Raw genomic sequence first — 24,409 nt, 5'->3', positions numbered from 1 at the left:
GAGCCCCCTCACAGCCACAACTTATTACCTGCTGCACCGAATATTCTCTGATCGTCTGCCAGGTGACAAAATGACAAAGAGGAGTGAATGTGAGTGTCTCTGTTAGAAGATGGGGATGTGGCATTAGTGAGATACGGTGGGCCTTGGGGGACACTGGGATTCCCACTGCCTTTTGATCTCCATACTACGTCTCCCACAGGTGATACCAGGACACGCAATGCCAAAAGAATTGGAGAGAAAACGTGAGAAGATGAGGGTTATCAAGAGTGAGCTAGTGAGAGAGAAACAGGAGAAGAGAGAGAGAAAGATGGGAGAGGAGGAAGAAAGCTGGCCACGAACATATGCTGCCTCTCTGTGCCAAGCCCCACTGGCTCAGGCAACCCACGCATACACTGCACTGCTGCTGCTGTTGCCACTCCAGCCCTCTCCAACACCAACACCATGGCACTACTTAGTCAAACAAAGCTGGAGAGATGAATCTGGAAAGAGACGGGGTCTCCCCAGCCTCAGCACTGCCAGGGTAGGGCTGCTTGGCTTGGATAACACAGCCTGATTATACACACACACAAAAACAAACACACACATACATATACATATACAGAGTAGTGGCCTTCAGCTGTTTGGCTAGCAAACCTCCTAAATTTGTGACACTTCTCTTGTGGGCCACCGTTCAACAGTGTATGATGAGCTGTGATAGGAGAGAGGTTTTTATAATCTCTTTATGGACTAGTCACTTTCACTTTGATTACTTAATGGTAAAAGCTGCAAATTATGAATTTGGTCATGCCAGGTTTAAAAATTGAGCAATATATTTTTAGTTGAACACAGTGAAATACTTTTGCAATCCTTGTAGGGTAAATCAGTTGTTGACCAAATGTGGGTGTACGTTAGGATAGTCGATATCAACCCAAAGGACACACATTTAAGGGGAAACTTCTGTATTTTTTTAAACTTGGACTATTTTCCCATCATGTTGTTTCTAAGTGACAATTTTTTGAAAGTGATCCAGTGTTGAATACTTTGGTAGTAGTGAAACAGGTGCAATGTAACCACTCGGAGCAGGTGCACCTTTCAATTTAATCAATCGGTTTGTGGCATCACAGACGGGCTGCTAGCCCAGCACCTGCTAATGTGTGCTCACCTTTTTTCTCTGATAACTAACACCTATTTCTGATCCAGACTCTCAGGAAGTCCTTACAAGGAGCTGAATTATCCACAGACCTGGCGACTTAAAGCAGTTTCATGTTCAAAAATCAGTGTTTTTCCAGTACTGCTTAGTGGAAGGGCTGCTACAGTGGCTGACGTCAAAACACAAACGGCTCTATCTACAGCCAGTGTTTGTCTTGTCACTTATGGGTCATTGTAAAAACACGGCTGTGCAACATGGCAATCTCCATGGAAGAGGACCCTCTTCTTATGTGAGTATAAAATGGCTCATTCTAAAGTCACGAAAACACAGCAATTCTTGTTTTCAGGTGATTATACACTAAAGAATTTCTGTCAGTATACACACCCAAATGCTACACACTGAAATCTTCAAAATGCCTGTTTTTGCCACTTACAGCCTCAGATTGGTATTATGGGTCTCTGGCAACATTACAGAAAAGGTCAGAGGAAGGACACAACATTTTCTGTACCTTTTGCTCGTTCCTGTTTCTTTTGTGTCGCTAAAGGAGAAGTCTCACTGTGAAATCTTGTGAACTTTTTCCACATTGCCGAAATTAGCTAAATATTAAAGCCATGTTGCTGAAAGTCCTGTAGACAAGACTAAGATACACTTTCTGTACTCAAACACAACAAACTATAACCAGCACTCCCCTCTCCAACTCTCGCTCATGTTTCCATGTTTTCTTCCTGCAACCTCTTGTGACATTTCAGAATGAGACTTTGCCTTTGGTGAGACTTGGACCTAAAACAGACTGGAACAAGCAGAAGGTATGAAAAAATCTGATTAAATGTCTCTTTAAGGTCCTTTCCCTAATGTTGTTAGACATTCACAATAACAATCTGAGCCTGAACAATCACTTTTAGTGGGTACATCTGCCCCAAGTGGTTACATTGCAACTCGTTTTGCCACCACCAGCTGCATCTCTTTCTCTCTCAGTACTGGACCAATTTAAAAAAAAAATATTTCCACGTGTGACTTAGACACAAATCATTGGAAAATAGGGTCCAAGTTAAAAAACATGGGAGTTCACCTTTTGTTGTTCAGTTAGCTCTTGTCTAAATTATACACAAACAATTAAATCCTGTGTTAGTTGAGGGGACGCTGGGCAGAGTATTGTGGATTCTGATTGCATTATATTTTTCTGTTGAAGACTAACCACAGAGTTTAACAGTTTGGAGAAGCTGTGTGTGTGTGTGTGTGTGTGTGTGTGTGTGTGTGTGTAGTTACCGATACTGTGATGTTTGATGTACTATACACCTAAAGGTATCATTAACACTGACAGTCCAGAAGGTTCAATTCAGTTTTTACCGCTTAAACATTTTATGAGCGCCAGATTTCAAATTTGCAGAAAGGTCACACACTAATATTTTTCACACAATACTTAATAAGATTTTTAAGTTATATCATTTATGTATGAAATACTTTGCGTAATGAGGCGCTTACATTAACCGCTGCAGTGCGGCTAGGGGGGTTCGGCAAAAAATGTTTCAAATAATGACTGTCCATGTATTTGATTTTACCATGTTGTTAAAGGAAAGGAGGTCGGGTGGTGTGGGAGGGGGCAGCGAGTGGAGGGAGAGGGAGATCTGAATGGCTTTGGAACAGTGCTGAACATGGCTCCCCACTGGGACTCACACCAAGGGCAAAAAAAGGGAAAAAAAAGCAAGCAAACATCAGCAGCACACAGATCCAAATTGCTTGCTAACACACACGTATACACACACACACACACACACACACACACACACACACACACACCCCTGCACACACTCACAAACCCACACATAATAGGCCCATACAAGAATGCAGACACACAGACACCCTCAGACGCCCAGATATATAATAACAAATGCTTGTATAACACAGAAATCAAATTCAGGGTTCATCTTGCAATCTGAGCCTCGCAAACTCAATTCCCCTCTGCCGTCTAGCCGCCCTCACGTTCCACGCCTTTTCCGTGCGAACGAATGGGGTCAGTATCGTCACATAAACATCATCCTCTGCCCCCCCCACACCTCCGCCACAGCCACTCTCTCCCCTTTCTCAGTGAATGGATGCTGAGCACTGGTGCATATCTACGCAGGGATGGCAAGGGCACCGAGGAGAGAAAATCAATACTATATCTCACCACTAAGCACAATCCCAACCAAAAGCAGCTGGAGTTTGCAGGTTGCTCCATAAACTGGACGGCTTCATCTGGCTGGCCGCTGTGTCGGTGGATTGCTACAGTAATGCACTAGAGCACAATGGCCTAGGCCAGAGCCTGCCAGACACAGGGGTACACGTACACAAAATAACACACACACACACACACACACAGACAAACAGCACGCTCCCAGGGGCTGGGGAATAGCAATAGCAATGAGAAAAACTCTCATGAGGCAGGAACAGGGTTGACAAACACACTCTCTCCTCCGTCACAAGCAAGGAAAAGCACCCCCGGACCATTTAGCCCACCCTTACTGTGGACTCACACACACATGCACGTACACACATATACATTTACACACATAGCATACACAGAGGGCCCTTAAAATACCTGCTCTAAAAATAGCAGGCGGGAAGCGGGAAACGGGACTGAGGCTATTATTATTGCGCACACGTCCTGCCTGGTCCCACCAAGGAAAGGGAAGAGACTAATGATTTTCCTGGTGCAAGCAATTAAAAAACTATTTGTCACCTGCCAGGCTGCATATGACGTTAGGGGCCTTGGCAGAGGACCACAGAGTAACTCACACTGTACACACACACAAAGTTGCCTTAGCAAGCAGTCCAGAGGCTGAAATGTTGCATGAGAAACAGGTGAAGCTGGAGGGTTTCAGGGAGGAAAAAAAAGAAAAATGAGGTAAGAAGGGAGGAAACGGTGCTTTGGATAGAAGAACAGAGTTGGGTAAACGGCTGATTTATCCGGACAGGTTAATACCAGGCCAGACAGCGCCTCAGACAGCACACTGCCATCAGGAAGTCATGTAATATTTAGACTCCAACCAATGAAAGTCATTCTCCCGCTGCTGGGCTCCTGGCTAAAATAGAAATGTATATTCCACCCCTCCTTCTACCTCCCTCACGCCTTAAGAGCACACGAAAAAGAGAGATGCCAACTCTCCGCCATCTACATCCCACCCTGGCTCTGCCTCTCTCGGGCTGCGTCCCCTGGAGAACAGCCGGAAACATGCAGGTTTATAAACACGTTCATTTCAACTGAATTGCTGTAATCCCTGCTGGATTTGTCTAAGTGGTTTAAGGAATTTTGGCACACACAAGAAAAAAAGTCACATTTCACTGAAAAGCAACACTTTTATATGGTTAAAGGGATAGTTCAGATTTTTTGAAGTGGGGTTGTTTGAGGTACTTATCCATAGTCAGTGCATTATTTAGTGTAGTTGTCAGTCAGCACGCCCCCAGTTTGGAGAAGCAGGCGGGAATTAGACACGTAAACAAAGCAGAGTATCGCTTGGATGGGCGTGGCAACAAAACGTATTTCATCCACCTAAGAGTCCCAACTATAAAAAAGTCAATGTCAGCTGTTGACAGTTTCAGTTCTCCATCTATGCTTTTGCCAAAACCACTAAACTCCACTGACAAAAACAATAGTTTTAGCTCACTGTACACAGGAGCTGCTGTCTATCATTGCTTCAATTAGTGAGTTAGTTTTTTTTTTTTGCTAATGTGGACTTTGATGAATCTGAACTACCCTTTTAAACACCAAAGTCACACATAAACAAAATGGCTTCTCAAGGCAGCAGTAGTCAAGCAGCTCCTGTGTTCAGTGATGTTAAATCGCTGCTTTTCTCAATGGAGTCTGGCTTTGAAGAGTGTGCTACAGTGGCTTAATTTTCTAATTGGAAATCACTCTCTGAAATGAATGGGATAGTTCAGGATTTTTGAACTGGGGTTGTATGAAATACTTGTGTTTAGTCAGTGTATTACATACAGTTGCTGGTGGTCAGCGCGCTCCGGGCTCAATATCTCTGCCTTTTTTCTTTTTGCTAATTTTCAGGTGTTTTTTTTTTTGTTTGTTTTTGAAGAAATCATGCCAATTTGCTCAGGTTTCAAAGAGCGGACTTTCATAGCAGACTCTTGCCTGCTTCACAAAACACTATATAATATACTGTCTATAAATACTCATACAAACCCACTTCAAAAAATGTGAACTATCCCTTTTAATAACTCACTGTTTGTGTTTTGCTACAGGTTGTGTATTAGGAGGTAAATAAACACTTCATGGAGATGAGGAAGAGGCTGTCAAATATGAGTTATCTAACGGGGGCACTGGGGAAGCCAGCTTCTCTTATGTTATGTTTTGTAGCTCTCCCCTGATGGGATCCAAAAAAGGAGGGGAGTCTCTCCTTTGCAAAGTGCATGAGGGTTAGGATGGGCCACACAGGGGGCACTCAGGCAGACTAAAACCTCCCACTATTTATAAGGAAACATCCTCTGATGCTGCCACAGGAGGCCAATATTGGGCTATGGGAGACAAGCCATATAAATTGGGAGGGGGCAGTAAATAATATTAAGACAAGCGTTATGCCTCCCTTGCACTACGCAGCCCTATCCAGATCCAGCTTCAAGCGTACACTCGGCTGCAGTAATTTATGAGGCAGCTCGTTAACGTCGGGTGATTTGCACTGCTCGTTTGCTCCCGCTCATCTCTACCAAATGATATCATCTTCTACCTCTAATCTTCCAACTCTAATCCCCCATTCTCCAAGCACCTCCGCCCCTCCCACCTCTTGTTTCCTCCTCTCCTAGCCTTCTACATTTTGCTTTCTCTCTCCCTCCTCTTCTCAATCCTTGTGTCTTCTCAGGTTTGTGTGGGCGAGTGTTAAGATGGGGGAGCAGACACAGATAGGAGCTGAGCCATCCCACTGAAGGGTGTGTGCGCATGTGTGTTCAATATGACATCTATCCAGATCAAAAAAGACTAAAAGAAGTCTGGTTTGACTCTGAAGGCTTTATGTGCCCTTGTAGTTACTTTTCCACTGCCCCCTACTGAGAGAGAATGAGAGCAAGAGCCAAAAAAAAAAAAAAAACGAGATTTTCTCTCAAAACTTGCAGAGGGGAGAAAGCTCAGCAATCCTGGGGAGACAGTGGCAGAGAGAAATAAAGACAGATAGAGCGCTGGAATGAGGGGTGGGGGTCAGAGCAGAACAAAAAGCAGAAACGAATAAAAGAAGGGGATATGGAGCGAAGGCACACAGATGAAAACAATGTTCATAACAGAGATTGTTATTGACAATTAGGGAAACGAATGGCATTGTTTTTATCCATAATAAAATACCTTTGAGGCTCCCAGATCCTCACTCTTCGCATTCATCTAATGAATTGATTCAACCACATTGGCCCAATACTTTATCTTTATCTTATATCTTTTCCACAAACAGTCCTTAGTCTCTTCATCCCTAACCCGCAGAGAAATCAGCCCGTCTCCGACCAGATGCAGCTAACGCCCTCAAATAGACAGATTTTCACAATGAAAATTGGCAATTATAGAAATTGCAATCAGAGCTGTTGGTGTGTATGTTGATGAGCAGTGGCTGGTTAAAGGGGAATTGAGATCGATATCAGACTGAATGCAGAGTGAATGACTCTGGCCTTATATTACCATGGCTCCCCTTTGCTCCTCTCCTCAGTCTTCGGCGCACACTTTCCCTGTCTTCCCTCTTACCTCCATCCTTCCCTTCGCTGTCTCATCTTTCCCTCTATGACACATCCAAGCGATCGTGTCGGGATGTCAGCCCTCATCCACGGCTAATTGGGGCTCAGAGGAGTAATCAGGGCAGGACAAATCGGACAGTTCTGGTCATTAGCTGTGACCAGTGTTCTCTGGGAGGCTGGGAGATGCGCGCACACTTCTGCCATCATGCCTGAGCCGGCGTAGTGACACGGGTAGATCTGTGGCTTGACATAAGTGGGGAACACAGAGATTGGCACAGCACAGAGCAGACTTAGTGTGGAGCCATTGATCTCCTCTGCTTTATAACACGCACAGGCAGGATGTAAACACAAATAAGCCCGGCTGGTGATTCACAGGGACTCATATGAGGCAGCAAAAGACTTGAAGAGAGAAAGCTCATCGAGTACAACGAGGGTGATATCAAATCAGGATCGAGGTTTGTCGCAAGGCTCTTCAACAAGCTTACAGTGGCAGAACTATTTTAATCTCGATGCTTGCATTATCAGCAAGGGACTCAGACATTTGATTCCTGCTGTAGTTATGCCTACAGACTTTTTAAAGACTAAACTCTGGCACACTCTCACATCTAAAGATGGCACAATGAGCCTGTTTAGACCAAGTATTAGGTGATTGGACAGCCAAGACTCATCACTGTTCACACCTGTGTTCATTATCCACCTCCAGCCTGTGTTCAGATTTCATTAATGCCCTGCGCACAGTTATTACGTCCACACTGTTTAGTTCTCTTGCAAGCTTGCTACTCATGTTAGTGGTTGTGTCAGTACAGCTGGAGATATTGCTATTTGCCTTCCATCGGGCAAAATGATGGATGTCACCAAAACAACCACCACGTCCTGCACTGATGACGTAGTTGTTGTCAGAGATGCATAAGGACGGCCTTAGAGTTTAAAATACAAAAGATATGTGATCAAATGTGTCCCCGACCATGACGATCGGATCATCCAAAACGCATGTTAATACCAGGTGTGAACAGGACCTATGACATTTTGCAAAGAATGGGGATCTTGCAGGATCACTATTTGCAAGATTACAATGAGATTCATTTTGAGATTATTTGTCATCCTGCTCCTGGAAAATATTATGCCAAGAAAAATGACATTTAAGCATTTCTTTACATGTTTGAAAAATACATAACTCCAGAACAAAAAAACAAAAGGCGTCTTATTTCGACAGTCAAATCGGCATCAATATAATCCATTAAAAAAATGCAGTTGGGTTAAAACTTTATATTTTAAATTTTGTCGCCTCAACAGTCAGCCTCAGTTGGTTAGTTGCACATTTAAGTGGGAGGAGGCTGTGGTAATGAGAGCTGAATGTTTCAAAATGAAGATTTCTCACTAAAATAAATGCCAGTTGGTGGATCACATATATGCCGAATTAAACGCAGACTCTTGTTCATGCCACAACTCCACCACTTTTCCACAGTCCAAGAGAACTGTGACTTGTTCATGTTATTGCTCTTCCCCGAAATCCCCTTTGTGTTTATCGTCTACTTGCTTTGCTGCTTCTTGTTTGGTGCTAGAGATGATGAATGGCGCAGCTATCCTCAACTATTTGAATGAGCTAAGACTAAAAAGTTGCAATAATTTTTAAAGTTTTTGAAACTGTTGTAAGGGCAAGATGAAAAAAAGATTAACTGAAGACTCGGATTAAGTATTTTTGACCCCCTTTCAACTGACAATCAAGATTACAGGAGCATGCACCAGGTGAGGTACAACTCATGATTTTATTTGTCTTTCATTTGTCTTTGACAGTGAAATTGCTTGAAAAGTCCTTTAACCAGTCCTCTGTGCTCTTTGGAGCCAGCCAGTAGAAAGACAGCAGGATTTGTAGAATATCATGCAAAATATGGGTGTCAATAACATTCTTGGAAGCCACAAAATGTAAACATTTTGATGGCTGCTCCTTCTCAAAAACGGGGCGTGTGACTCTGGAGCAAGATGAATGTCAATTCATCTTACTGGCAGAGGCTTAACCTTTCAGGGTAACTGAATTATTTAAGCACCACATACCTGTTGTGGGCCTCTGTTTCCCCGTCTGGGCTGAGGCTGGTTAGGAGGCTGCATGAGTCTATGGCCATGCACGCCTCTTTGGCCGCAGAGTGAAAATGGCAAGACAAATGCGGCGGGGGATTTGTGATAATTGGCCGTGCTGGTGGGCTAGGCGACGGGCCTAGAGAAAAGGTCGCAGGCACTGAGAAACAGATCAGTCTGCCAGGAGGAGAGGAGGTTCTGCGCGCCTCTGGGGTTTCGCTCAACTTCTCTCTCGTTTTCTTCATGTGGGGAGAGAGCGCTCCAGCAGGGGCCATTAATTAAGCACCAGAATAACCTTCAATTTGTTTAGAGGTCAGACGCCCCAGTGTCACTGTTTTGGGCAGAGACCAACTCAAAACTAGCTCCATGTTGTCTCCCTGAGAGGAAACAGAGGTGCTCAGAAAACTAGAAGTGATAGCAGAGGGTGGGACATATTTGTTTATAAGTAAAGAGGAATGAGTGGGTTAATGTCAGATGCAGTGTTTCTGTGTGACTGCACACAAGGAGGAGGAGAAGCGAAGGAGATGAGGGGAGCCACGGGGACATGGCTCACACCCCGACATGCTCGTGAAGCAGCTGTTCTCCTCATGGCAGAGAGAGTGGGGGCCTGCCAGAAGCAGCATGCTGCTGAGAGCATCATGGTCTCCTACCATAGCGCAGAAACAGAAGCCTAACACACACACACAGGGAAGCATGTGCACACCCTGACAGATACAGACACACACTCATATTCCATATACTGCCACCCGTTCTCCTGCCAGTCCACTGTTCAGGTTTTGAGTTGAACAGTAATGTCAGGTGGTGGAGTCAAATTCATATGCTATAAATCTAATCTCATACTCTGTAGAGGTGCATTTCCACTTGATACAAACAACAGCCTGCATAGCTAAAGGCAATTATATTTCTACTGCCTCCATTTGCCCCGAGGTTGTAGACAGCCAGTCAAAACCTCGCCAGGTTTCCCTGCCTCTCTACCCTCTCAGTGAAATCAACAGAACGGTGCCCAGGCTCATCCATGATTTATCTCAGTGAAATATTCATTATGTAGCCTTGCATAGTCTGGACATATCTGATGTGAATCTGGACCTGACAGCTCTGCTCCGTCATCACACATCACCTGAGCCACTCTGAATCCGGCACCTGTCTCCCATCGCTCAACACAGAGGCAACTAAACTGATCCGAATGAATAGAGGACTCTGGTAGATATGAAGAATCCATCTGTCTGCCTTTAGCCTGCAGGCATGTGGCTCTGGGTCTGGAGCTACTGTATCCTGCTTGCACACCGACCTGTGACGGATCACTGCAGCAAAGGAGCTACTCAACTTTTCCCATTCAATTAGTTCGAGAGGCCTCTGGCCCCGACCGGTGATGTGGTGGCGTGAGGCGCGATGAGTGTTGGACCCTGCACATGATCTGCTGACAGCGTCGGCCAGGTGTATTGATCTTTGGAGATTGGTGAGCTTGTTATGAGAGGTAAAAAGCATGGGAGTTCAAAGGGGCTGGGTGGTTTTTGATAAATCAGCCAAAAAAAAAAGGACTCTGATGTGGTGAACAGTTAGAGAGGTTAGAACGGAGTGCGTTTCAGCACCATGGACAGCACCACAGAGCCTCCACTGCTCAAGGTTCCCTTAAATCACAGAGTTATCACTGCGCCTGTCAAATTAAGTAACCTTTGAATTATTTCATAAATTAAAATAGTTGAAATACTCTCTAATAGTGCTGGAATGATCACAGGGACAACAGTGACAACTCATTTTCCTACATAACACTAATTCAAGTGGTTCCAAAGTCATTATAATCTGAAGGACTAATGTAATAAGAAAAATGTAACTGCAGTGAATGGCGATATTAATAATGTATTCATGTGAGACAGAGACTAGAGCACAGTGGCCTAAGAGGAGGAAGGTAAGAGGGAGAAAGTGATAGCTGTGAAGAAACAAGGTCGTCAGCATTCCCTCCTGCCTTACGAGTCATTTCATTATCTCATGCCTCTCTCCTCCTCTTTAAAGTAGGAAAAGCGGGAAAGGCTATTGACCCCTCTCTGTGTTCGTGGCAGGCGGCAGGACAAATGAAGTTTCCCCTCAGACCCCCTCCGTATTAATATCATAATTATCCCCACCTCTGTGCCCCCGTCGGCCAGCGCAAACTCCACTGTCTGATTTGATGGAGAGGCGCAGGCAGGGAATTACATTCGATTAGCACTAAACAAGAGAAGGGGACACGGAGCAATGGAATCAATCAGTGCCACCGGGATGGGAGAGATCCGCGGTGTCAGTGAGTGTGTGTCTGTCTGCGTGTCATGACAGCTTATGGATGGATAGAAAGATGTGTAGAGGTAGGGGAGACCAGGGAGAGTTGTGATTCGAGGAGCCACCATTGGAGCTTCCAGAACCTGTATTTTTGGTTACATTTGTTTTTGGTTTTTTTTAGGTAAAACCTTAAAGTCTCTATCAGGTGTGTTTTGTTGTACTGTCCTAAAAAGTCTAGGAATCCAAACAAGCAGAATCAGTGTACTGTGAGCTAAGAATACATGATTAACATGTCAAACTAGCAGCCAGGCTGGTTGACATGAGGTGAAAACATCGCTGGTAAAATGGCTTGAACGCTTGTTACATCTGTCCCCAAACCAAATACTTGCATTTATATTTAAACAAGAATTACAGCCTTGGGCTGTGGGTTTCCGCAAACCGGTCAAGTTGCAGTAACAGCTAACATCCATGTCGGTTCAGACTCATATGTAGCCCTGACAGTTATTTGACAATGATTCAAATATGGATGTTGCTATGAAGAGGCTACAAATTCTAAAACATGGATGTGTCACACACATCGTCAGCCTGGTGACACAGAAGATCTACACAATCAGCACAGTTTGAAGGTCTGTACCCAAGATGAGTGTCACCAATTCAGCATCTGACCAAATATCTCCCCTGTCTGATGAATTATGGTGAGACAAGAACATTATGGTTTCACAGTGAAGTTGACCTTTGACCTTTTGGATATAAAATGTCATCACATTAATATTTTAGCCTATTAGACATGTGTATAAAATTTTAACATAATCTGAGCATGAATTCTTGGGTTATGGCCAAAAACATGTTTTGGGAGGTCACAGTGACCTTTGAACTTAAACTTCTATTTCTAATCACTTCAATCTTGAGCCCAAGTGGACGTTTGTGCCAAATTTTAGGCAATTTCCCCAATGCATTCTTGAGATAACACACATTCACGATAATGCACGGACAAAAAGTCACAGTAACCTTGAACCTTGAACCACCAAATTTGAATCATTTCATTATTGAGTCCAAGTGGATGTTTGTGCCAAATTTGAAGAAATCACTTTAAGGTGTTGTTGAGATATCGTGTTCACAAAACAATGAAACAGTCAAGGTCACAGTGACCTTGACTTTTGTCCTTTGACCACCAGAATCTAATCAGTTTGTCACTGAGTCCACGTTATCCAAGCAATCAAGGGAATGGGACAAATGTATGGACAATGCAAAAACAAAATGCCTCTGGCCATGACTATCAGTGGGGAATAAATAGGTCAACATTATTTTGAAAAAGACATTAATAGTCACAGTAACTTGAATGATTAATTATCTTTTTTCATTTATAGAATTTGAATGACTAGTTATGTATACTTTAAAATAATATGTATGACAGTGGAGTGACTGTATTCAAATCAATTTTGCAACCTGTACACATTCCCTAAAACCATTTTAATATGTTGAAGTAAAAACTGGCTATTATGATGTAAATGTTTTTTGATTTGTTTGGAAAATTGCCAAAATGTGTTACTGTCCCTGGTCTCCTCTATGTTTTTAAGTATGTGGTTATGCACACTTTAGCTGCAACTGGCTGTATTTAAAGGGTCAAAACTTACTGTTGTGATTGTGATGACATGGGGATCTGTGTGGTTTTTGTTAGTAGCAGTGAAAAATGTACCATGGTATGACACAGAGCCCTACTTTCTTTTAAATACCAAATCCTTTGAAATAGGAACTTTTTCTGAGTGACAAACCACACAGTCCGCTCTGGGCAGCTCTCTGTCTCAGCAGCAATTTGGATTCATTGTTTGCAACCCCAGATAACTGCGGTGGTACTTTTCTTCAGTCTCAGCCATTTGCGGGGATGGGCCAGACATTTTAAAGTGGTCTAATGCCATAGAGAGGTGGAGGTAGTGTGGTGGGGATGAGCAGATTGAGAGTGAGAGGTGAAAAGAACAAAAGAAAATGAATGGAGTGAGGGAGGACCCCCCTCGCAGGTCTTCATTCCCGTCCCCTGTCTCATTACCCAGGCTTTGACTCAATAAAGAGTGGATAAAGAGTGGATAAAGAGGCACACACCCACAGGCTAAAACCCCCCTCCCTAAAACACCTTTCACCAACCTAACTCCGTCTGTCTTTCTTGCGCACACATATCCAAAAATACACACACATACACACTGTCCCCTTTCTCCTTTTCTATTCTGCTGTTTCTTTTTCCTTCAAATCTTTAAATCTATCTTTCTCTCCAGCTCTCCCTCCTGTGTTTTTTTTTAGCCTAACTTTTAAAAAGTTGTGTCCATCTCACTCGCTCTCTCATTCACAGTCTGTCTCTACCCTCTCTGTCCTCTGTGTTCTCTCCCTGTCGGTGCTGTGTAATAGGAGTTATTTTCATCCCTGTCTCTCCGTGACTGTGGCCGCTGGATGGCTGAATATTTACATTTTTCACTCACTGGTGACCTTTCCCTGTTGCCGCTCTGGGAGCTCCAGTCTCCTTGCTGCTCTGCTGTTGACAGACTACTGCCTGCAAATCTCATATGGACACAGCAAATGGTACACAGGGAGTCAGGGACAGAGGGTTCAGAGACTGGAGAAAGGTGGAAAAAAGAGATGGAGAGAGACCGTTTTGACTGGGGCTGACTGTCAGTTGTCTGGCTGAAAGTGGCTTGAAGAGACAGAGGTGCTGAAGGTCTATCTGCATCTGCAGAGATATGGACTGAAGTGATCTAATCTTTTACCTCTGGTGTCATTGTGACTGTGGTTTCCTGTCAGCACAGATGGTTGGCAATAAACTGCCTGAAAAGAGATGTAAATCTGCGGTTCTAGGAATTCTCAGTGTCACAGAAAATGCTTGGTTGTAAATAAATGTTTTCGGTTGCGCGCCAGAAGATCCGTTTTTTTTTGTCTTTTTGGGTTTTTTTTAAATAAGTGAATGAGTTAGCTACACACCAGGGCCCTGTGAGTCATATAAGATCTACTGAACAGTGTGAGAGAAGGAGAGTTGAGGGCCAGGGATTCACTAACCCAGTTGCTGATATTCTGCAGTAAAAGAAAAAAAGTTGAGTCAGTGAACTCCTAAAAGTTTGATGGTTGTTTACGTGTGTGTAGGCTGAAACTGGCAGAGAGAGATGGTGAAAACGAGGGCTGTAAAAAGTGAGTGACCCCGATTGACCTTAGCTCTCTGCATTAATCCCCTTCTGTTTATATGCATGCTTTCATTCCTGAGTAGTGTTCCTTTAGGCTTGAATTCAACTTAAAGAAAAGGTTTTCGGCTTCAAAAAGTCTTTTTCAAAACTATACCCATGTGCCTATATGCTGAAAACTTGTCAATTGCTGCAAATGGTCTTCCTCTCCATACTGGCCATAAAGATCTTTCAATGATGCAATTCCAATGTAAGTGAAGACAGATCAAAACATTCCTACTGTGCAATAGCTCATTTTTATAAATTCAACTGAAGCTAAAGTAAAAGTAACAATACAACGATGCAAAAATACTCTATTTCAAGTAAAACTCCCACATCTGAAATCTTGCTCAAGCAAAAGTACAAGAACATCATTTTCAAAATGTACATTCAGTTTAAAAAGTAAAATTGCTGCAGAAAAATGGCCCCTTACTGGCACATCACTGCATATTACACAGTGGATTATAAATATACTTTAAGATTATAAATGAATACAAATTCATCAGTGTTTAAGCAGCATTTTAACTTAAACACTTCAGCTACTTTATATTAAATTAGGTAGTTAAGTGCCATTATACTCATTAGGTCAGGCAGACCTTGTAAGATCATGCAGAACAACCACAGTGCCACCCAGCTTAATTTTGGCAAGGTGCTGCAAACATCAAAGAGTCCAGTCTAGTGGAGAAGATTCCCACACACTTACATCTGCACAGCAGGTTTGCTCTTGTGAGATATCACAAAATTGGGAACCATTAGTTTTAATTTCTAAAATTATTATTTTTGAGTGGGGAACTGAAGCCGTTAAAGGCGTCCCTGACAAAATGGGCTGTCTGAAGGTAGGACTTTTTCTAGGTGGTTAAAATACGTTTTTTTGCTGACTCCTCCACAGCAGTACATTGCTTAGCTTCTGTGTCAGACTGCAGCCTGCTTCTCCAAACTGGGATTCAGCTGTCAGACATCTACTGAATGTAATACACTGACTATGGATTAGTACCTCATACAATCCTGCTATAAAAATCCTGAAATATCCCTTTAAGTGCAGTTGCTATCTACCACTGGTCAAATCAAGTGGGTATTCTCCAAATGTACAGTCTTCAATATGACCTAAGAGAATTTTAATACAAGAAAGACTACAATTTTAGAAGTTAAAAATGTGACTGACTGAGGTTTGGAATGCACTTTAGTATAAAATAAAGAATTTGTTCACCATCATTTACATTGAAATGGTATTTAAGAATGGGATCTTTTTTGGCCTTTATTGACAGGAGTGGTGATTACAGGTGCCAGTATTTCAATGCACATATGGGAATACCAGTATTGTATTAAGATAGAAGCAAAGAAAATGTGAACCTATGCTTAGAGGGAGCTCCTATTACCACCACAAAATGACTCCGGAAAGTCAACACAAGATTTCCCTGACAGTCTGCAAATGAAAGCAGATTAAAGATAATACACAGCCTCACAAACAGTACAAGAGCTTCCTCTGATCATTCCCAAAGTCTAAACATATCACACTGTGTCTTGTGTTATTTCCAGAATCAAGATGATATATTCCACATACCCTTATTTCATTGTTTTCCTTGCTTTCATTATTTTAATAATACATGGTACCTCTAATCATTTGAAAAATATATTTATGTGAAAATAACCTGAGTTGCCTCGCTCGCTGATTGAACTCAGAAGAGACAGTAAGAGATGTGCTTTTGTCTGCTCGTGTTGTTATGACTGCCTGTGACACGCACAAAGCCAACAGACAGAGAAAGAGAGAAATAAACAGTTGTTGTTTGAAAGCTTTTGTTTGCTGTGGGAACACTCTAATTATTTTGATTAGTATTTAAGCATTGTTCAGGCCAGTTCTTCTCTTTTGTCTTTCCCAACCGGTCTGCTCTGCTCTCTTGCTAACAGACACAGTGAGGCGGGTTGGTTAGACCACAGATGAATTTGTCTTCTGGGTCTGTTCAGTACAGCAGGGATGTTGTGACTCGACAATTCTTGTGTTCAGAAAATACAGCTTAGAGGAATTGAACTGGCGGCGAAGTGTATATATACCAAAGATGCATTTTCTGCGTGCTTTTTTCAACAAGAGTAACTACAGACAGATAGATAGACGGATATATGGACAAACATAGCGGCGGCTCCACACTCCTTTATTCTCTGCATGTGTGCTTTATGCTCCCTTAAAATTGTGTGTGTGAATGGTTGTACGTATCAGGCACCTTCCAACAATAATGGCTGCCATGCTAAACGAGAATGATGAGATGTTTTGGGGAGGTGATCAAAGGACTACTATTTACAACCACTCTCAGCCCGCGGACTTGACGACCCACTGTAAGCACACTATACTGTACGGGGAATGTCTTCCATCACGCTTTTACTGCCCATCACTGCAGCTGTTAGACAGGGGAGATGGCAAAGCTTTTAGCAGACTGAGATACCGCCCTCGTGCTGGACGGCGTGTATGGGCAATGCCATCAGAAAAGTGAATGACTGGGAAAGATAAGGGGAAATGGAGGCTGGGGAGAGAAAAGAGAAGAGAGAAAGGGAGGAGGAGGGAGGGAGGTGGCGGAGTGGAGGGGAGAGGTTGATGTCTGCCTGCCGGCTGTCAAAGGAAAATGCTTCAGTTAAATGGAAACTGATATCATGCAACTCATTCAAGTTCTTGTGGATAGGCTGGGAGAGTTTGAGGGTGAAACTAAAGTGTGGTGAACTGTAGAGGAGGACACGAGTTCTTACCTGGAGCAGCCAGTAGCACCTACGGTGGAAGGTGGGGATGATGGAGGAGTGGACGTAGCAGCCGTACAGACACTGGAAGGAAGGGAGACAGATGAGAGAAAGAGCAGACATTACTCTACAGCAGTGATACTCAATTTATGGCCCTCAGGCCAAATCTGGCCCCCAATAGGGTGGCCCCCCAACCCTTTTCTAATTTGCAATAAAAATAAAATGATTCACATTAGGAATTGTTTTTGTTCTTTTAGTATACATAAGGTGCCAGAGTGCATAAAACAGCATCAAAATAGAACTTGTTTGTCAAAAGAAGTCCCAGTGGAGGATCCCGCGCACCGCCCGACAGAGGTCCTAGCTATGCCCGTAAAAATTTTAGAAATTTCCTAACAATCGAGGGATGTCCTGTAATCCCAGAAATGTCCTAAAATACAAGAAACAAATAGGGCTGCTGCTACTGGCCCCTGGCCTCCTGTCACTTTGCAAAATTGGCCCCCAAACAAAGCAAGTTAAATATCTCGGCACTACAGTAAGTAAAATGGGCTGACCACTTTGCTGACCATGACAGCTGTGACCTTTGCACCCCTGACCTCTTCCCTCCTTACGGTAACTCCCACATGGACCCTCTGGCAGATGGTCAAGCTATTGTTCTTTGAAAATAAAGACCTGGAAGTGGATGGGGTTGACCAGTCAGCAATGTCCCGGCATCACCGCATGACTCCTTCCTTCCTTTTCCTTCCCTCTCTTCCACTCTCACCCTGTCCTGCTTAGAGAGATCCCCTGACAGAATGATTCAGGTGCTCCCTCCTCCACCCCCCCCATCACCCTGCAGGGCACCCCGGCAACATAACTAAAGCACAGTGTTATTAATATCCTTATCGTAAACAGATAATACTGTGCCTGGGGGCTCGTTACCGCGGAGAGAGCTAGGAAGGGCTGATAACGCCTCCCAGTATCTGGCAGAGGGGCCAGGAGACATTTTTCACCAGCCAGCAGCAGAGGCAACGAAGCACCGTGCAGCGAGGAACAGGCGCGAGGCAGCACTTATCCTCCTCCCTGTCCTCTCTCCTCCTTCAATCCTTCTCTGGGAGACCCAAGCTCCCAGGTGACCCAGAGGGATGGCTAGCCTGCCTTTTGCTTGTTTACAGCAGCAACAAACCCCCAACCCTCACTCGCGAGGAAATAGGCTGTGATTTTGTGCGATATTTGTGAAAGGTGACGGTAGGGTGGATTGCACTTAAGACGGGGAGCTTGGCTCTTACAGGAATAAATCAAACAAGCAGGTCGGGGAGGGTTGAGCTCCAATCCACTTTGGTATAACTCTTTGTTTAGAAATCAGGGGATATCACAGCTGGGGTGATACATGCACTGTTAGTGAGGGCGTGTGCATGCACAGACATGACACAGCTTCATTATTCAGAAGCCGTGTGTTCGATAAGTTGAGGCGGGTTTCCTCGGGCACTGTAGATGTGAACGGGTAGGCAGTAGGGAAGAGGGCAGGAGTGGGGGAAGGGACGAGGTAGCACGGGGGCGTTGGGCTACATTGCTTGGAGGACCGTGTGATAAATCGGTGCCTTGAGATGTGTTATGTGCTCGTCTTGTTTAACTAAAACCTAGTTAAAAAGAGCAGGGCCTGCAGAGGAAGTCAGTCTGTATAAACACTCATTTGCAAACATCAAACCGTCTGATTAATTATTGCAGAGTAGCACAGCACAGCCACACAGACTGGGCACATGGTGAGAGACACATTACATCGCTAAAAAACAAACACATCACACAGATGCACAAACACGTGTGTTTTTTTGCCATATGTGTCCAACACATTCACACATACAAACATCCTATGACCAGTGCTGAAATTTGCTCATTTGGCATCCTAGACAAGTTTCCCCTGGCCTCCCCACCACACAAAAACATATTATTATCATCTTTTATATTTATATACTTCGCTAACAAACCATAATAAATAAACATTAAATACTGCAAATTTCCTCTTTTCTTTTTTTGTACTAGGCCCCAGATTACTGTTGCATCACACTGCCTGTTTTACGGCTGTAATATCACGCTATTACTCCACCTCACAGGTACAATCATAGAATTGGGGGACAGAGTTGTCTTGCCTTTAAGCCAACAGCGGAGGTTGTAACAGTGGCAAATCAACGTCTGTGTGCGAGGGACAGTCGACAGGATGGGACCACGGCCGTGATTGGTCTGACATATTGACCATGTGTTATGTGTGGGACCCACTGCCAGGAGATTAAAAAAGCTAAGTTAGCAGCTAACTCAAAGAAAAAGAACAGCAACCAAAAATGACCGCAATTCTGGAAAACAATGAGCTTCAAAGGCTCCTTACCCTCCAAGCGAAGACGAGATCAGCCACCATAAAAAAGGGACAGTATATGATTGCTACTGCCATGTTATGTTGTTGTTATTGTTTGGAAAGAGCTGACGATGCGGCCTCATGAAGACACTGTTGCAATGCTAGGTGGCTGAAAGATTAACTGTTTCACTTAAAGTTGGTTAAAATAAAATAAATCCTAAGGTTTGGGGACCCTTTTTAAATTATTTTGATAACTTGAAGGTCATAAAGGACTGGGATGACCAGGCCTAGAAAACAGATAACAACTCTGTATTAGTCTTAGTTGCAATGCCATTATTAATGTAGGTGTACTTGTCCTGAATCAGGTGTACTGTGTAATGATTGTCTGTTTGTTTAATTGTTTAATAGAGTTAGGTGGGTATTTGTTTTGTTGGGTACAGGTTATTTGTTAAACACCAATAAAAACAATATTAGAAAATAAATAGAAAGCACTGTAGATGCATAAGTTATATGTCACATTAGAGGCTAACGTTGTGTTACATGTCACACCCATTTTTTTTTTCTTTTGGGGTGGGGGTTGCTTCCATGATGCTGGTATGCTGTCTAAAATCACACAGTGAAGCGGCATAATGCCAACATAAAAATGGGACTTCATAGCAGCCCTAAGGAGCAATCTCTGTTAAAAAAAGGCTCCTCTTATGACTCACTTTCTTTCTCTAATGCTTTCAAAAGACTCTCCACCACACTGTACTCATTAATCTCTAGCATGTTCTGACTGTGATGATCATTCACTGATGAACTAGACGGACTACAGGTGGTGCCCCTACTTCAGACCGCCTATCAGCAGGAGATCTTTGGATAATTTTTCCTCATTTTCAATTTTTTAAATAGAAAAATGGTTTTCTTTTTTTTGTGTCTGGAGGCGTTGGCAATATTGGTGCCACTGCACGTCTGCCACCGCCTATGACCAAATTCACAAACAACAAAAGTCACATCAGCTTTGACTCTTCCACCAGGTGTTCCATTGTTCCACTCACATCTATTGTGAACCGGTTTCAATACCACCGAACTCTGCGTGTGAGACTTTGAGATAGTGAAGGCATGCAGACTTCCTCCCGCTCTTATTTTTTTCAGTGTACTCTCATCCATTACAGCTGTCTGAAATAGGATGTATGCCTCCTCCCACTCCCATAGCTCTGCCATCCATTACTCCACGCTGGCAACGGACAGACGCTTCCTCCCACTCCCACAGTGCATTGAACATCACATTACTACAGTCAACTACACTTGCTAGCAGCTCCCACATTTCTCCTGTGCAGTTTTGTAAGTATTTATGTCATAAACTGTACTTTGTGCTCTTTTCAGGGATTAGGCGGTCGTGATGCAATAGGCTGCATTGGCCTGTAAGGCATTAAACTGTTTACGCGTTTCACTTCAGTCATGTGTTGCAATACTTCAATGAAAGGTGCTTACAAACAGAAATGCTACCATTCTGTCTGTTCGGTATTTGACTTTACATTTAAATTCTGATACAGCTCTGCATTCAATGCACACAGAAAATTGCAGACTTTTTTATGCTGCTTGTGTGCTAAATAAGCTTGTTGTCTTGTTAATTCTGATTACGGAGAGTTTATTGATATATCATGGTTAATACGGTCTTGCCTAAAGCGCTTGGCCCACTGAGAGTGGGCTGTGGTGACTGTGTGCAGTTGGATGAGGCTATGGCATGCTCCTCAGGATTGACAGGTGGGCCAGTGCAACAGGCCTCTGCGACTCGGGCGACTGGGGAGTGAATAAATTAGCCCCCAGGCTGCTTTCCTCTCCCTCTGTTTACTCCATTTCTCAACCACACAAAGCAGCGTGCCAGACAAACAAGCAGCTTAAAGCATAACACAACTGTTGCACCTGTCAGTACCGATATACAGTAGGAATCAAACACGTTTCGCACACACACGTAAGCTTGGGTGCACCCTCACCCTCCCATCACACTCCCGCCCACTCGCACACAAACAGAATTAGACAATGAGTTCTTAAGCAAAAAAACTACACCCACTCCTAAACACAGCAATATTCAAAGAAGCACAGATTGTTACACTCTTGCACACACCCTTCTGCACAGACACACACACACACACACACACACAATAGACGGAGATAGAAAGGCTGGCCAAGATACTTTTGAGAGCACAAGCACGCCCACATACACAAAGCTCATCATACTCGAACGCTTATCAGTAATTCAAGACGCATATCAGTTACTGGTGTTTCTGCTGCTCTCTGCATGCTGAGCGTCTGGGTGACAAAGTGACGGCAGCAGAACCATTATTTGCTGTCTTTGGGCTGTGACAGATGACAGCACATCACAGGGCAAGCAATTAAACCATAATTATACACACATACACACATATCCTCTCATTAAAAGTGCAGTTTTCCAGTGTGTAATTTTGAAGAGCTTTTGCATGCTGACATGCTGAAAACAGTGAAATAAATACATAGGTGCGCCTAAGAACACACATTCAGAGGCGTGTGAATGTGTTATTGGTTTACTGTTGAAGGTGCAAATGAGACACAATAGAACAATAATACACAACCGTTTTTTTTAGAGGTATTCACAAGCAGCATGTCCATAATGTATTCATGCGCTGTCACTGCAGACAGCAGGAAAAAAGAGTTACAGCGACGTGTGTCCTCCAAAGTCAGACACTGATGCAGCAAATTCATTTGGTGTTGTCACTCAAGCAAGCGGCCAAGGCGATGAAACTCCAGCTCGGCCCGATGAGAGGGTATTATAGCCTGGCCTGAACACGCCCCCCCCTCGGGGTGTTAAAGCAGTCCTGAGCGGAGCAGGATCACGGTTCACACAGGGCAAGCAGGCCAGACAGCTTGGTGATAAACAGTTCGGCCTAAATAAAGCCTTCAGATATAAAGGCAGGGCCACCACCGGTTACCTGTCCTGCCTCCGGAGGCCACCGCTGCCCCTGGCCTGCCTGTTGTCCTGGCGACACCTCACTTCCATTCATCCATCATGGCTGACAGGTGTCAGGCACAGCTAGAGATGGGTTAGCAAAATGCAAAGTCTGCAGTGGCAAAACTGGCAAGCAGACACGCAGTCACAGTGAGACTGAGAGAGAGGGGGAAACTCTCATTAGACCATAATGATGTGTGAAGACAGTCCTAATCAGAGCGTGGCACCTTATTTATGTTGGCAATTTGCTGTTTTCCTGCCGTGATGCAAACGTCTTACTGTCAGAGGCTGCCACACATTCGTCTGTCTGTTGTCTGTCAGGTCGACACACATACACACGCTTGCTTACACACAGCAATACGGTGCATGCATGGATTACATGCCAGGCATTTTCATAAGATGTCTTTATTACGATGGAGCCACTGAAAATCTTGAGGTGGCACACCAAAACTATAAGCCATGACTGAATTTCAGGAATTATTTTATGCTGTTGAGATATATTGGCTTGTTGAAAACTGTCAATTTGGACAGTTATGGAATCGCACACTTTGGTTTTCTTATTTTACAGTTAATATTACTAATTATCTGATGTGTATAGACTAATATTGGTTCACTTGACATTTTGAGTTTCACACTAATCCTGCTTTGTGTTATGGATCTATTTATAAATGTGTTGGGCTATTCATATTGCTGTGTCACTTTGCTCTGCTTGTGAGCAGCTTGGGCAGCCTAACAGAAAACAATGCAATCAGACTGATTTAGCTGCTGACACTCACTCACATCCAGTAAGGACAAAGTATTCAGCACAAAACATTTACTGGGAACAGGAACTTCTCAAGTTTAGGGGAGACTCTTGTGTACCCATTGAACCTATTTTATTTTAGATATCTTAATGTGAGATTTCAAAGGATCCCTAAGCCGACTTGGTTGCTGCCAATGGATGACAATGGATGGGGGGTGGGGATGACATGCAGCAAAGGGCTGAGGCCAGAATCGAACCCACAGTTCCCGCCGTGAAGACACAGCCTCTATACATGGTGTGCACGCCCCGACAACTGAGCCACTGGGCGCCCCAGATATCATTACCTTTGCGCAAACTTTAAAATGACTGCACCACAGCCTCTTAAAAACATTAATATCAAATAGTAAAATATTACTGTTTTAAGGACAGTTATTATTTAAGGGTCCATGGCCCCCCTTACCCCCCTTGGAGGCGCCACTGCCATGTCCTGCTCCCAGTTTCCATCTATCATCCCATACTTTCAGCCAACTCTTTCAAGTATAGTTTTACCATTGACTCAATCTGTGTGTCCTCTGATGTTTCCTCAGCCAACATTTGTTCTCACGTATCATCACTCTGGGTATGAATAATCCATAGTCGGATCTCATATAAATTTTTCAGCTCTGGCTGTATTGAGTGACTTGCTTCGCACTATCATACAGTTGTTGACATGGACTTCCACCTGGTAAAGTCACTTCTGGCTCACTGCTTCATTAGAGGGAATGTATCATTTACTGTGTGTGTACTTCTGTGTGTTTGTGTTTTTGCATATGTCTGTTCACATGGATGCCTGGGGCAGGTGATTCAGCCTGGGGCACAGCAGCATAAATAGAGCTCACGCAGCAGCCAATCAGGCGGTACTATCAAACCCCATCCGTGGAGGGAGTGCAAAATCCATACTCAATAGAGATTCATGGACCATGCAAGATTCAAGCTACTCTGGCCATTGACAGCATCCATGATGACTATTGATCAACCAACGATTTCTGGCTCTATACAGACGTGATTAGATGACTTACGGCTGAAAAGTGCCACTTCCAGTTTGGAGGATGAGCTCATTTTCAACTGATACCGTAATGCTCTGCATTTCACCTGCTGTCTTTACAGTCAGCCGCTCCGCTCCGCTCTCTCCCAATCGTTCAGCGGGAATCAAATTATCTGTAGTGTCTGCTACAGTGGCACTCTGCCCAGAATGCTCATAATATACAGTATCTCTCTTGCATTTTGGATTCAGAGAAAAATGCACAGCTCCTGTATGTTGCTGGCACAATGA

At 43.7% G+C, this 24,409-nt stretch overlaps 1 protein-coding gene across 1 annotated transcript in view; it reads right to left on the bottom strand.

The window, feature by feature from the left end:
• camta1a (calmodulin binding transcription activator 1a) overlaps positions 1-24,409 on the bottom strand; it is a 393,330-nt gene that overhangs the window by 67,282 nt on the left and 301,639 nt on the right. The window contains exon 6 of the mRNA XM_042492229.1: positions 17,080-17,151. Coding sequence (XP_042348163.1) covers positions 17,080-17,151 — 72 coding nt within the window. The remainder of the gene's footprint in view (positions 1-17,079; positions 17,152-24,409) is intronic.

This window comes from Plectropomus leopardus, chromosome 8 (genome assembly GCF_008729295.1).
Source record: "Plectropomus leopardus isolate mb chromosome 8, YSFRI_Pleo_2.0, whole genome shotgun sequence".
Classification (NCBI taxonomy): domain Eukaryota; kingdom Metazoa; phylum Chordata; class Actinopteri; order Perciformes; family Serranidae; genus Plectropomus; species Plectropomus leopardus.
Note: the sequence above shows the minus strand (reverse complement) of the source record. Positions and strands in the feature narration are given on the sequence as shown.